Consider the following 15,472-nt stretch of genomic DNA (forward strand, 5'->3'; position numbering starts at 1 on the left):
TCTTGAAGAGGCATGGAATGAAAGAAAGCATAGTGTCACTCACATGAGAGTCTTTGGATGTGTGGCATATGCACACTCGGATGAGTTGAGGAAGAAGTTGGACATAAAGGGGGAGAAATGCATAATTGTTGGATAGGGTGATGAATCCAAAGCATACAAGCTCTACAATCCATAACCCAAGAAGGTCATAATCATCAAAGATGTGCAACTCATAGAAGTGAAAGAATGGGATGGAATTTTAGAGAAGAAAGTCAATGTCAAATCATGTATACCACATGAGAACAAAGAGGAATTAACAGCAAAAAGTAATTCCTCAACAGTGACTACCTCTACTCCTATTCAAGCGAAAAAAAGCAGGCAACAAACAACACCATTAACAAATAATAGGATAGCATTGCGTAGTCAAGCAAGTGCTTCTCCATGCATGCCACAAAATGCAACACCAAGAGACATGTCAATCCCATCTTCAGCAAGCATAAGAAGACCAAAATTCATAAATTTAAATGAGATTTATGAGCAAGATGAAGTTGATAGTAGTGTTGGTCTGAGTTCCTTATTTTCTTTGTTTTGTCATGTAGATGACCCAATCCATTTTGAGGAAGCAGTCAAAGAAGAAAATTGGATTGTGGCAATGGAGAAAGAAATAGAAGCAATAGAAAAGAATGACACATGGGAGTTAGTGAACCTTCTGCAAGGAAAATAAGTCATTGGAGTGAAGAGGGTCTATAAGACCAAGAGCAATGTCGATGGTAAGATTGAAAGGCATAAAGCAAGGCTAGTTGTCAAAGGAAGCAAATGGAAACATGGAAGAGATTATGCAGAGACGTTTGCATCGGTTTCCAGGATGGAGAAAATGTGTATAGTGGTGGCGATTGCCATGCAAAATAAATGGAAAGTGTACCAAATGGACCTAAAATCAGCGTTCTTGAATGGACTACTGAAAGAGGAAGTGCATATTGTGCAACCACCTGGTTATGATGTATAAGACCACGAAGAAAAAGTGTATCAATTGAGGAAATCTCTTTATGGGCTAAAGAAGGCACAATGTGCATGGTATAACAAGATAGATGCTTACTTGTTGGACAATGGTTTCTGTTAGAGCATAGATTTGTCTCAAGCTGAAAAGACAAGGTTCTAGGTCCACATCAAACCACGCTCAGCCTCATAGCTAGCCCTACGAGGATAGGAGAGGGCTCTCTCCGGGTCAATCCCAGTGAAATATACTCAATGGGGTTGGAGATGACTGATTTAGCAACTGATTTTATGCTAGGTATTAAGTGCAAAGGATTTGATTTGAGTTTTTTAGAGTTTTATGTTGGAAACAGGGAAAGGCAAATTGGGCTCGGGGATGAGGCATAGTTTCTGTAGAGTTCTGATTGGGGCAAGGAAGGCAATCATTTTGATTCTTTAAAGTGAGTGAGATGGATAGATCGGACTGGTGAGGAGCTAAGGAGAGCAAGAAAATCTCAAGAATTCTCCTTAAACAGATGAAAACATGAAAATTTAAACAAACTCAAAGGCAGAGCATAGCAGTTATGGATTCTACCTTAATCACTCATTTGTTCAAATTCAGAAGAAGAAGCATGAAAATGATACACATAACACTAGATAAACTTACAATTACTCAGAGAAGCACACCATCAAAACATAAAGCCACATGGATCCCAAATAGTGCTGCAAAACCCTCGTCCTTCCTTAGCGAAAAATGCAGAGATAGAATGAACAATGATATGCCAAAGAAATCCTAAGTGTCCAACCATTACCACTCATAAAACACCATCACTTATCACAAAATTTGATGCAATGTCAAAATAGCAACCCTACCTAGCAAATCCACGCAAGGAATGAGCAACTTGAAGAGATTTGAAAGAATTTCGGGCTTTGGACTGTATGCGTTGCGCTAAGAATCCAGTGCGCCACGTGCTCCCAGTGCACTGCACCCGTTCAAAATAACACTGGACAAAAACTCCCAGTGCGTCGTACGCTTCCAATGCACCGCGCCACCTGTTCCGTGCGCCACGCCAGCTAGCTGCAAACAATTTCTCTCCAAAACACGCACTTGCTCACCCAATTCACTTTGAAATGCTTTTCTTCGACCTTGGCATGCAGAATGACATTCATCTTCATAGAAAAACCTTTATAAAGACATTGATTTGATTTTTGGATCTTTAAAACCCATTTTTGTAATGTTTTGCAATTGGCACTTTTTCACAATTAATACAACTCTGACTTTTTGTTTCCTTCTTGATTTTTTGGTTGAAATGATGAATTTCTTGGCAATTTTTTGCAGGAATAGCTGACATGCAATTTGGAAAAGGAGACCAGGGTTGTGCCTCAAGATTTCAATAACTAAATTTTTTTGAAAATTATTACAAAAAACAAAATGTCGACTTGTCTTCAAAACAGAGTTTCGAAGAAAAGTCATAATCCATTCGTATGACGATAAAAATCTTTGAAATAATAACTTATCAAGAATCTCCCTCTTGCCTACTGGCTTTATTAGACCTTGTGAAGACACAGCTGGACTAACCCTAGACCTAATAACTTAAACGACTGTTATGACCTAGAAACTTAAACAAGACTACAAATGACTTTTAAGACTTGATTTTGATGACGAGACCTGAGCCAGCAGTGCAAAGCATGAGGGGAATGAATGACAAAAGCCCTTCCAATAGATTTATGGCATTCTCCTAATGGAATGCAACTGATCGAGCGAGATGGGACACCTAAACATGAAATGCAAAATGATTTTTGATCTCTGACGGAGGGATGACCAGACCGACTCTAACATTGGCTCCAATGGGGATGGTAGCTCCTTGGAGGTGCCAATAATGGCAGATCTCTGGAAGAGCTAGACAGTGCCTTCATCCATTGGGCTATGGAGTCATTATTTTGACAAAAAATACATGACTCTGACTCAACTAAAAAATGACTCGATACTTAACACAATTGACAAACTGGAAAATAATGCTAAAAAAAAATCTTATTCATCAAAACCTACTCTAACTGTTTTATTTCACTGCCAGATCAAGTGAAATGAAACAATCAATGCAACCAAGTAAGTATTACGTCTGCTGTTTGAATTCTCCACAAGTGCTCGCTTATGAACAACAAGAGAGAACTACTGGAAGGCAACTCCCATGACAACTTGGAAATAGATCCGTTGAATGCTATGGATTCTCTATCCACCTCCAAAAACACTACATAAGGATCTTGAAATTCATGGACACTGGGACTTAGCTCATCCAATGGATTACTTCTCTTCTCTTCATACCATGAACGCAAACTTTGATCTGAGCTTTGTAACGAGACTCCTGCTGAAAATGACAAAGAAACCAGCTGTGGGGTCAAGTTTATATCAGTACACATTTCAAGCTCACATGTAGTCAATGGAGATGGACTTTGACTGCAAACCTCATCCGAAATATCAGCTAGGGGATCATGTAAAACTTGAAAAGACTACTGCAACCCATTTTCTATTGGTTCCAATGTGATTACATGATTGCCTACATGCTCCTCATTTTTTACTGAAGATGTACTATGCAATTTTCCCTTCAAAAACTGAAATGATTAGAAACAAAATGGTATGGAATCGTCTTGCATCATCCGAGCATATGTTCCAGCTTCCAAGTCTTCATGTGCAACTTGACAATCAATGGCATTTGGGGGCTGGATATCTGAATGTGAGAAGCCTTGAACAAGGTTTTCATTGCTCTCAAGGTGGTCCAAATCAAGACTTCTTGACAATTGATTTCTAATTGCATGAATGTTGTCTCTGATGAACTGACATGAATCAAAACAAAAAGGCAAAGATCCTTCACTTGCTACACTTTCCTCGTCATAGTCATAGCTGATATGCATCATTTGATCATTGTATTCGAGCTACTGTAAGTGAACTTCCTCCTCCCACAAACTAGCTGCTAATTTGTCTGCAAGATTAGCTTCTGTTTGGAGAACATAATCATCATCATACTGATCAAACTGAGGCAAATCGTCAGTATAAAAGACATCATCAAGCATACATGTCATATCAACAGATCTCTCTTCTCCAAGATGATCTACAAAACAATCATTATCGTATCTATGACAACTAGGATAAGAAACAAAATGTTTTGGAGGAGCCATTTGTTCTTCTCAATCAGTGAGCCATGGGCTTGAACATTATAATCATTCCTTTGCATCATCTCTTCCACTACACTTACCAAAATGTAAAGCTTTACCTCTAGAGATGTCGATTCCTCCGGATCTATGTTTTCCATCTCTTCTTCCTTTAACCTTGCCCTTCGGATTAGCAAGTGAGCCTCTACATTTACTGCACTATTCTGCATCGCTTCAAGTGTTGCAAGGTTCCTTTCTCTCAGCTGAAACTCCATTTCTGGATCAAAGGCACCCAGATAGTGCAAGAGAGAAGACCTAGGAGGAGGTATTATATCAACCAGCATTAAATATTAAACTTGATTAAATCTGGCTGAAAACTGTTGTACTGTCTCCCATGGCAATCTTTTCAGCTGATTATACTCTTCTATAATAAGGAAAAAGTTTTGTCCGATCATCCACCTATCGAGAAAAACTTTGATGAACTGCCGGAAATCTAAGATGCTTGCATTAGGCAGGGTTTTGAACCAACTCTTGACTTTGCCTTGCAAAGAAAGAGTAAAAAGCCTTCTACTGACATCTTCTTCATCAACCTCAAAAAGATCTAGAAAATTCTCAACATTCTGCACATGTTGCTCACCATTGACATTCTTACTTTCACCATCAAACCTCGACATGTATCGATCATACTTTTTGGGGAAAGCATGAAGAACAGAAGGTAAAACAAGGGGTTTATATCGATCTGGAATTTTACAAGGTATAGGAGCATGTACAGAAGGTATAGAATCAGTCTTGGTCTCTTGGGGTTCATCAATTTGAAGATGGTCATCACAAGATTCAGAAGAAGGGCCCTGATCAAGCTCAAATGAATGCAAATCTTTGATATTTACAATCTTCAAAGGGAAGGAATCAAATGCAGGCCGAGGATGTCTTCTCAAACATAGGATACTTTGCAAAGCCTTCTTGACATTCTCAGGAAAAGAGAGGAAATAATTTATAACAAAGAACAAAATATCTTGGATGAAACTCCAACTTGAATACCTGATCTGTCCATATTGTCCTTTCATGTTTCTGCTCGCCAGGTTCATCATCCAGTTGAGTTTTTGGATCTGATCTCAAAAATGATTTGGAATCTCTAGGTGAATGATTTCAGCCTTTCCAGTGTCTGATCATTGTCCACCATCAACAATCAGATCTAAACTTGATACATGTACTGAGGCAATTAACAAGTTAGATGTCACATTTACAAGCTAGACCAGAGATTGACTGAAGCAACATTTATCTACTTGTGCTAATGCAAAGCAAAAGCGTTTCGAAGGCTACCTGGCATAACTTCACGCTCCGTCTGTAGCTTATAAAACAAATGACATCAACAAGCAAACCATTTTCTCCCCAGTACGGTCGCCACTATGTTAGAGCCTAGATTTGTCTCAGGCTGAAAAGACAAGGGTCTAGGTCCACATCAAACCATGCTCGGCCTTGTAGCTAGCCCTACAAGGACAGGAGAGGGCTCTCTCCGGGTCAATCTCAGCTAAATATACTCAATGGGGCTAGAGATGATTGATTTAGAAACTGATTTTAGGCTAGGTATTAAGTGCAAAAGGATTTGATTTGAGTTTTTGAGAGTTTTATGTTGGAAACAGGGAAAGGCAAATTGGGCTCGGGGATGAGGCACAGTTTCTACAGAGTTCCGATTGGGGCAAGGAAGGTAATCGTTGTGATGCTTTAAAGTGAGTGAGATGGATAGATCGGACTGGTGAGGAGCTAAGGAGAGCAAGAAAATCTCAAGAATTCTCCTTAAACAGATGAAAACATGAAAATTTAATCAAATTCAAAGGCAGAGCATAGCAGTTATGGATTCTACCTTAATCACTCATTTGTTCAATTTTAGAAGAAGAAGCATGAAAATGATACACATAACACTAGATAAACTTATAGTTACTCAGAGAAGCACACCATCAAAACATAAAGCCACATGGATCCCAAACAATGCTGCAAAACCCTTGTCTTTCCTTAGCCAAAAATGCATATATAGAATGAACAATGATATGCCAAAGAAATCCCAAGTTTCCAATCATTACCACCCATAAAACACCATCACTTATCACAAAATTTGATGCAATGTCAAAATAGCAACCCTACCTGGCAAATCCACGCAAGGAATGAGCAACTTGAAGAGATTTGAACAATTTTGGGCTTTGGACTGTATACACTGCACCAAGAACCCACTGCGCCGCATGCTCCCAGTGTGCCGCGCTCATTTAGAATAACACTGGACAAAAACTCCCAGTGCGCTGCGCCACCTATTTTGTGCACCGCGCCGGCTAGCTGCAAACGATTTCTCTCCAAAACACGCACTTGCTCACCCAATTCGCTTTGAAATGCTTTTCTTCAACCTTGGCATGCAGAATGACATTCATCTTCATAGAAAAACCTTTATAAGGACATTGATTTGATTTTTGGTTCTTTAAAACCCATTTTTGTAATGTTTTGCAATTGGCACTTTTTCACAATTAATACAACTCTAACTTTTTGTTTCCTCCTTGATTTTTTGGTTGAAATGATGAATTTCTTGGCAATTTTTTGCAGGAATAGTTGACATGGACTTTGGCAAAGGAGACCAGGGTTGCGCCTGAAGATTTCAAGAACTGAAAATTTTTGAAAATTATTACAAAAAACAAAATGTCGACTTGTCTTCAAAACAGAGTTTTGAAGAAAATTCATAATCCATCCGTGTGACGATAGAAATCTTTGAAATAATAACTTATTAAGAATCTCCCTCTGACCTGCTGGCTTTATTAGACCTTGTGAAGACACTGTTGGACTAACCCTAGACCTAAAAACTAAAATGACTATTATGACCTAGAAACTGAAACAGGACTGAAAATGACTTTTAAGACTTCATTTTGATGACAAGACCTGAGCCAGCAGTGCAAAGCATGAGGGAAATGAATGACAAAACCCCTTCCAACATATTTATGGAATGATCCTAACAGAATGCAACTAATCGAGTGAGATGGGACACCTAAACATGAAATGCAAAAAGAGTTTTGATCTCTGACGGAGGAATGACCAGACCGACTCTAACAGTTTCGACAAATGTCATGGTGAGCCTACTCTCTACATCAAAGAGAGCGATGGTAAGATTCTTATTACTATCTTAGATGTAGATGACTTGATTTTTACAGGCAATGATGATTTCCTCATCACTGGTTTCAAAGAAGTCATGAAGAGTGAATTTGAAATCACTGTCTTGGGGTTGTTAAGGTATTTTTTGGGCATAGAAGTGAAGCAAACCGAAAATGGAATTTTTATTTCTCAAGAAAAGTATGTAGCAGACATTTTGGAGAGATTTAATATGTAGAACAACAAGCCCGCACCAACTCCAACTATCATGGGGTTGAAGTTGAACAAAGAAGATTGCAGCAACAATGTCAATCCGACATTATACAAAAGCATGATAGGCAGCTTGATGTATTTGACCACCACTTGGTCGGATATAATGTATGCAGTGAGTTTGGTGTAGAGGATCATGGAGACACCCAAGGCAACACATTGGCAAGCAACGAAAAGGATTCTAAGGTATGTCAATGGGACAAAAATGTATGGTATTTTATACACTGCAACAAATGATTTCTGGTTGGTTGGTTACACTGACAGTGATTGGGTAGGAAGCATCAATGACAGAAAGAGCATGTAAGGATATGTTTTTCATTTGGGTTCTGGAGCCATTTCATGGGCCCCCAAGAAACAGTTGATAGCTTCATTATCGATAGCAAAAGGTGAATATGTCGCCGCAACAGTAACAATGTGTCAATTAGTTTGGATGAGAAGGACGTTGAGGAATCTTCGCCATGACCAAGAGGTCACGATAACTATTTTCTGTGACAATACTTCTGCATTTTCATTGTCAAAGAATTTTGTCTTTCACAAGACGCCCAAGCATATTGATGCTAAATATAATTTTATTAGAGAGTTGATTAACAATGATGAAATTGTGTTGCAACATTATAGTTCACAGGAACAATTTGCTTATATTTTCACAAATTCATTGACACGTGAAAGTTTTGTTTATCTCAGAGATTGTTTGGGAATTGTGAATGGCGACAATTGTGATTAAGGGGGGGCGTTGGAAATATTAATCCAAACCACCATATTAAAGAATCTGACAGCGGCCATATCTGTCAGAAGTATTTTTGCAGGTTGCGATTTTGTTTGCAGGTGGAAGGACTAAAGTGTGAGCAGAAATACATCGCTGACCATTCCGCAACACAACAGAGAGTTTAAGGCATTTAATGAATTTTGGTAAATGGGTATGGGAAAACATTCATTGCGGGACTGTTGCCCACACTCCATGACACCTGCAAGTTCAGAAAACCATTTATTATGTAAAATCGCCCATGTTGTGTATTAATGTTTCAAATGTATGTTTTGTATAAATATGAATGTAAAAGTCATTTCCAAAGTTGAGCGAGAGAAAGGGTGAGAGTGACACATAAAGAGAAAATCATGGAGCGAATTTCAGTGGGCGTGTGAAAACAACATGTGTTTTACTGTGTGTTACTCCACAACCCTGGTGAAGCCTAAATCGCAGTCAGATCTTTTTGTTTAACAAGCGGATGTATTTTCATTTGTTTTGAAATATAATCAAAAGTATGTTATGTTGCGAAGTAGACTTAAATTTTCACAAGTAGATTTACCACAACTATTTTGCTTTTACACTATTTCTTTTGTTGTGAGTTTTGTATTTTAATTAAGCCTCGGTGTAGTTGTGATTTCCTTGCCACAAGTGAAAGTTTGCCTTGCGAGTCTCGGTGTAGTTGTGATTTCCTTGCCACAAGTGAAAGCTTGCCTTGTCAGTCTCGGTGTAGTTGTGATTTCCTTGCCACAAGTGAAAGCTTGGCTTGCCACAACTGATTTATGAGAAAGGAGTTCTGAGCGAGACTCCTCTCTTCTACAATTTTTTTTTTTAACAACAATTTCCCTTCAAAGTATGTTTAAAGTGATACTTAATGTACAATTTTAATAAGATAAGCCTTTGAAATATATCTTATTACTTTTCAGAAAAGTAATAAAATATCTTATATTCCTTTAACCCTAGGATATGGTAGTTCATAGATATTGCTTTAGTTTCTCTCCTGTTCTTATTAATTTTATGGCAATGTTAGTCTTTTTAGGCAAATTTTTGGACCAAACTTTTTTGTGGCTAAAAAATTATATTTATTTTATTTTTTATTTAGTATATTATTTTTAATATTTTATATTCATAGTATAGATTTATTAACTTATGATGTAGGGATCAATTTCTTTTCCCCCGGTATCAGCTAGCAGCGGCTAACTGTGTGCGCCCTGGTATCGAGCGGTAGCACTACAACAGATGTTCGAGTAAAATCATCCATCCATCATGGACATAATTGTAAAAAGCTAATTTGTGTAACCAAGCACTATAGCAGATGTTCTGTATAGATGTTCTTCTCCGGTTTGGTCTGCTGCTCTAATGTTTGTCGTCCTGATACTTCTTCTTTTCAATGCGGGAGATCGTTTGAATTGGGCGGTAACCCTATAATGCGGGCTGACTCACTGAATTGGGAATGCGGAAATGGGTGGACAGAAAGAAAAGCATAAAGAAATCAAGAAATGCGTGGGTGAACGTAAAGCGGGAATGGGTGATGCGCGTAGAAAAGGGTAAGGTTAATGATCTACATAATTATCCCAAGAATTATGCAGAAGTGGTTTAAAAGTGGAGAGTTGTAATTGTATGTGATTAATAGATTCACTATGAGCCTTATTAGTCCCTGCCATCTGGCATCCGGCAGGGACTATAGTAATCGCAGGGACCCCGACTTAGCATTAGTTGACCCCTTTGCTTATCTATTATACGGCGGTTAGAGCGCGGATATCCTAAGTTTCTAAAGCACTCACTCTTTCGCCATCCTTCGCCATCTTATTTGGCCTCTTCCCGAGGCGGAAGAGGCCCGAACATAGGTTAAATGGCTATTTACGCTAGTTTGATTATGCCTGACCGTTAACGGTCTCATGTTAATGCTAGCATTAATCCGCTAACTTCAATCAGGTATATGCAATCAGGTATATGCTAAGGTATGTGTTCAGCAGCATTCAGGCTGCATGCACCCCAGATGTTGCATTAAAGCAACTTACAGCTGCCTCCACTGAAGCCGATTACTCCTTCTAGTATTCGGCTGCTCACCATTTTCTTCTGCCTCTCCTCCATTGAGAACGACCTCCATATCTCCGCCTCATACACCGCTTCCAGAAGCGCCATTATCTTCTTGAGTTTTGCCGCTGTTTTTGTCGCCTGAGGCTGCGCTTCCATGGGCACCAAATCATCACACAGGCCCATTTGGGCCGAAACCGACATGCTGCTTTATTCATGTGGAGAGCTTGCTGTCGTGGGCACCAAATCATCACAGAGGCCCATTTGGGCCGAAACCGCCATGCTGCTTTATTCATGTGCAGAGCTTGCTGTCGAAGGCCCGAAGGATGACTTGGTTTTGGATTGCTCCAAGGAAGACCGTTCCCAGAACCTCTAATGCTCTCTGCAACAGCAGACTGTTCCCAAAACCTGCAACAGCTATGTTTCTGCAGTGAGAAGCAATGAACAAGGTGAGATTTCTAATGTGAAACTGATCATAGGATTAAATTTTGGTCATCATAACATGATTACTTGATAGAATAGCAGTGGGTTTGGAAACAATTAAGAGATTAATGAGATTACCTGGACTAGAGATATTCCTGAGGCCTTGAAGGACTCGAGGAGCCGTGGATTCTTTGACCAGAACAATTGTGGGATGGCCACTAGCAATACTAGCTTTTGCAATATAGCGACTTTTTTGCTGGTATTTCCTGCAGTTCAAAGCCGTCAATGACTGTTATCCTTTCTATGAATTCCCAATATATGTATTCTGTTATTAGAAGTATGATCAAATTTATGTTGTTGAAGATCACTTTTAAATATAGCTTTTTTTATAACAGTGCTTTAGAGTCTAGACACCTACGCTTAAGAGCCTTCTCGAACTTTGTTTTTCCTTTCTAAGAATTTACACTTGTCGGACACCTCTGCTAAAGAGCCTTTTTCAAAATTTGTTTTTCTCTTCCAAGAATTTACACCTGTCAGCCTTTTTCTTGAATAGCATTGATCTGGTAGCCTGTTAACTTGCTTTGCCTGGTGACCAGAGAACAAGATCAAGAGTTAGATGCGCTTAGTGCGAGTGTTGAGAGACTTGGCAGTGTTGGTCTCACAATACATGAGGAGCTCATGGGACAGGTGAATTTTCTTGGGCATATTTGTTCCTTTGGTTATTAAACTGCTAGTACTATGATCTAATGCATTCAAGTGATCGAGTTCATCAGTGTTTGCCTATCAATTCCTGTTGATTTTAGATCAACATTTCTTAAAAGATGTTAAAGAAGTGAATCATGTCGACTGATGCGTACCACAAATCTGCCTTTGCCTGCAGGAAAGAATTTTGGAGGACCTTGACCAAGACATGGACAAAACATCAAATAGACTGGATTTTGTTCAAGTTAGTTCTATGTGAACACCATCGATTTGTTTCCACTCGAGTCTTTATCTAAACACTGATTTTCGTAAAATGAATCCTCGCATTCTCAATGTATACTACGTAATATATAAAGTGGATTCTCCTCTCTTTATATTTTTTGTTTGGTTCAGAAGAATTAAAAGACATCAAAATTAATGAAACTGAGCCTATAGGAATGTACTATCTGATTTATCTGTTCAGATATATATAGAGGGACATCAGAATCGGAGGCTACTCTAGGTACTGCTCTAAATTCAACCTGAAAGCATTACTTATCAAAATTCCTAATCCAAAACATTCTTCTGTGCAGAAAAAAATCGCTTTGGTGATGAAGAAGGCCGGAGCCAAGGGACAGATAATGATGATTGTGTTATCTTTGATCAAACAGAGCTGCAATACTATTTACAGAAAGAAAAGCTGAAAACACAAACCAAACCATACCATACCTTTGCAGGTAATGACTTTTCCATCCATGTTTGTGGACAAGAGCTTGCCTTCGCTATTGCAATGGTGATCCATCAGCTGAATTTTTCTAGTTCAGCAACGAGCAAGGCAAATCCTGAGATCTATGAGAACCCATGACTATGCAGATTGAAGTTCTGATCCTGTCACCTGTACAGATTCTCTGTTAACCTGAATTCAGTTCTCCACCAAACAAACAATATTGAGCTGCTTGCCCAGCAATATTGAATTGTTTCATAGCCGGGCTGATATGCTTCCATCTGTAATGGACACATGCCAAGATGTCTCAACAATTGTTGATATGCTTGCACGTGGAATGCCAATTTGTTATGTACCCACATGATCGAGCTTCATAATGATGAACAGATAGATCCTCTTGGCACATTGGCGAATTTCTGGAATTGGTTTTTCTTTTTCACTACGAAAGCTTTATAATTCAACTCTGTCTGAAAGGAAAAGAAGGCACACTGGTCGAAAGGAAAGGCACATTGGGTGGAATTCCAGTCTTTTTCTTCGGTTTTGAACGAGAAATATCGTATGTTCTTTTACGATGCGCGTGCTTCCCTGAGAATGACAACTGCTACATCCTTGGCAAATTCCCTGAGAGCAATAATGCATGTAGGGCGTGGGGTGAGACAATATGTTTAAAATGATGTTTCTGTACATTTGTTAGTTGCAGAGCTCTAGGGTGACAGATGTCCCTGGGCCAGTAGAGTTATCATAATTCATAGCCCACGTGCATACCACTATGGTTCTCGGCTGGAGCATCAGGGAAGGCATGTATTTATCTATGCCTATTTGCTTGCCTTTATTTACTCTCAAGTACGATCCCAACCTTGATATTTTTGAAACATTTTACCACCCTTCTCTTTACTTTGGTGCGATTGTTTCTAGCGACCCTATTTTGACCTTAGGAAGTATGCAAATGTGCATATGCATGCTCAACCGAGCTCACCCGGTTGCATGATGCTTGCTCCAGTTCAAGTAAAACATTACACATTTATTCTTTCGGTCATTCATTTACAATTTTAAACTATTTCTTTAATTTATTTTTTCAATTTATCTTTGCACTACTTTCTACTGAGTATATCTTCTCTATCTTCTCCCCTGATTGACAGGTGTTCAATGCCCCTCACAATGGTTCTTTACTGCAGTTGATGTAGAATCAACAAGAAAAATACATCGACTCGGTACTGGTAGGTCTATTCAACATGTCCTTACTATATCTGACTTCTGGTTAGGGTGATTCGGAAAGGCGGAAGGAATGGATTAGCAAATGATGGATTGTTTTGGGCGTGCTCTGAATCAGAGAAAACCCTTCCAGTCACCTACGGGCTTCATTTCGAGGGTTTAAGGGTTTGGTTTTCCTCAGTAGAGACGGCAGAAAAGGCACACGACGACTACACAAAGCAAGGAATTTGCAGGTTGCACCGTCAGCCAGATCATGAACCCTCAGAGGCAAAAAGATACCCACAGGGGACATGGAGGACGTATCCCTGTCTGAAACAAGGCATTCCTCATAGATCTGAACGAGGGATCTCTAAACTAGGCAACCAGACGATAGATCAGCCCATGTACTGGTTAGATCCAGTCAATCACAACTACATTCTCCCTGTCCTCTACCGGCGAGATGGATCTACAACAAATGTCTTCTCTTTGGTGGATTGGGCACAACAGAAGAGTGCCTGGGATTTTCGCCTGGGTAATTTGACTACAGACTTATTAACACTACGCCCTGAAGAACCCCTTCTATGTAAAAGAGAGCTAGTTTGGCTGCCAACGCGTGAACAGGATCACAATTAACATAAGAGCTGCGCCCTCACTGCTGATTTGATGTTCTTGAAACCATTAGTTTAAGATATATTCTCTATTTATTTTGTATTCAGGGCTCATGTCCAAAGTGTCTCTATCTTCCTCCGGACACAATCATGTTAATGATAGTTATTCCTTCTTTAAACGGGGATATGGGTGTATTCGGCAATGAGAATGATTTTTTTTTTTTTTCTAATATTTAAAGATGACCATTTCTATCATAGAGAAATGCATGTCGTGAATCTTATTACATGTAGTCACTGTTGCTAATACATTTTTATTTCAAATGTTGCATTGTGGTATTCCATTTTTTGGTTTGGCTTATGTTTATTTTATACTACATTTTTCTCTGACTTATTTCTTATTTATTGAGTAATATTTCATGTTTTTCACTACCACAATTTCATCTAGTCCTGAATTTTTTTTTGAATTCCACCTTAACATATTATATAACTTATTAGTGTAAATCCGAGGAATTTCCTAAGAAATTTATATCTCGTAACTACATTGGACATACTTGAATATGAATTTATTCCTCTAGTCTCATGTGGGAAGCACTTGTATAGCTTATTCGATGCTCTTCTAAATCTGTAGCTAATTAAGCATTAGTTCCCAGATCCATATACTATGTACACCAATGATCAAGATAATTGTGAGCTCAACTATTTTGTAGTCGTATCATGCCTCTTACTTTTACATTTTTAAATCAAAATAGAACTAATGGGTTCCTAGTCATTGGAAAATTAGATTGGAACCATTTATTTAAACTAAATAGTATTACAAGCCCTTCTCTGGCGTGACCTTTTATGAAAATCTGTTGCTTACCACTGAATAAGATTAAGCTTCAAATCTGGGTTCTGGATCAGTAGGACAGACAGCTGGCGGCAATCCCATAATCTTCTCAACCCATAATCTTCTCAACAGAGATAGAACTACGTGCAGGGACTAGCTGCTTTGCAGCCTGACTTGTTTATATATATATATAGATATCATGAAAAAGTATACCATCGCTTTCATCTTAACCAACATGCTCATTCTGGAAGCGTGAAGTAGGAGGCCTCTCAGCCCATTGGTTTATTAAATATCGTTTCACATAACCTTTAATATTTTTACGCATCTTTACTGATACGGTGTTGAGGGAGCCTATTCGTTGGTCCTCTCGAAAGAGGATGTGGTGGTCATTGCAATTTGCGCCCACTCCACTCGCACTAATGACGGGGGCAACGGTCTAGTCAGGATAGGTGGCCAGGCAGCTAGAATGACTCCTGCATTTCGGCCCATAATCCACAGACAGATGTTATCCATAATTCTTCGTGCATTTCACAATCCACAGAGAGATATTATCCTTCGGCCCATAATCGACAGATAGATATTATCCATAATCCGCGAGGCCTATAAATGGAGGCTGCATTAGAGGTTATATATCATTCCAGCCAGCATTACATTTCCCATTGTAGAGGTTATATATATATATATATATATATATATATATATATATATCATTCGAGATGAGGTACTCATATGTCTTTGCATGGGGAGTA

The 15,472-nt window shown here is 39.0% G+C and overlaps 1 protein-coding gene across 1 annotated transcript; it reads left to right on the forward strand.

The window, feature by feature from the left end:
- The first annotated feature begins 11,221 nt into the window (after positions 1-11,221).
- On the forward strand, positions 11,222-12,452 carry LOC149176630 (syntaxin-61-like). Its single transcript, XM_089423152.1, has 3 exons — positions 11,222-11,380; positions 11,574-11,639; positions 11,968-12,452. The coding sequence occupies exons 1-3, from the start codon at positions 11,372-11,374 to the stop codon at positions 12,076-12,078; spliced, it is 186 nt and encodes a 61-aa protein (XP_089279278.1). The 5' UTR covers positions 11,222-11,371; the 3' UTR covers positions 12,079-12,452.
- Positions 12,453-15,472: the final 3,020 nt, after the last annotated feature.

This window comes from Pinus tabuliformis, chromosome 4_1 (assembly GCF_031772625.1).
Source record: "Pinus tabuliformis cultivar Carrire ecotype Pingquan chromosome 4_1, CPIR1, whole genome shotgun sequence".
Taxonomy (NCBI): Eukaryota; Viridiplantae; Streptophyta; class Pinopsida; order Pinales; family Pinaceae; genus Pinus; species Pinus tabuliformis.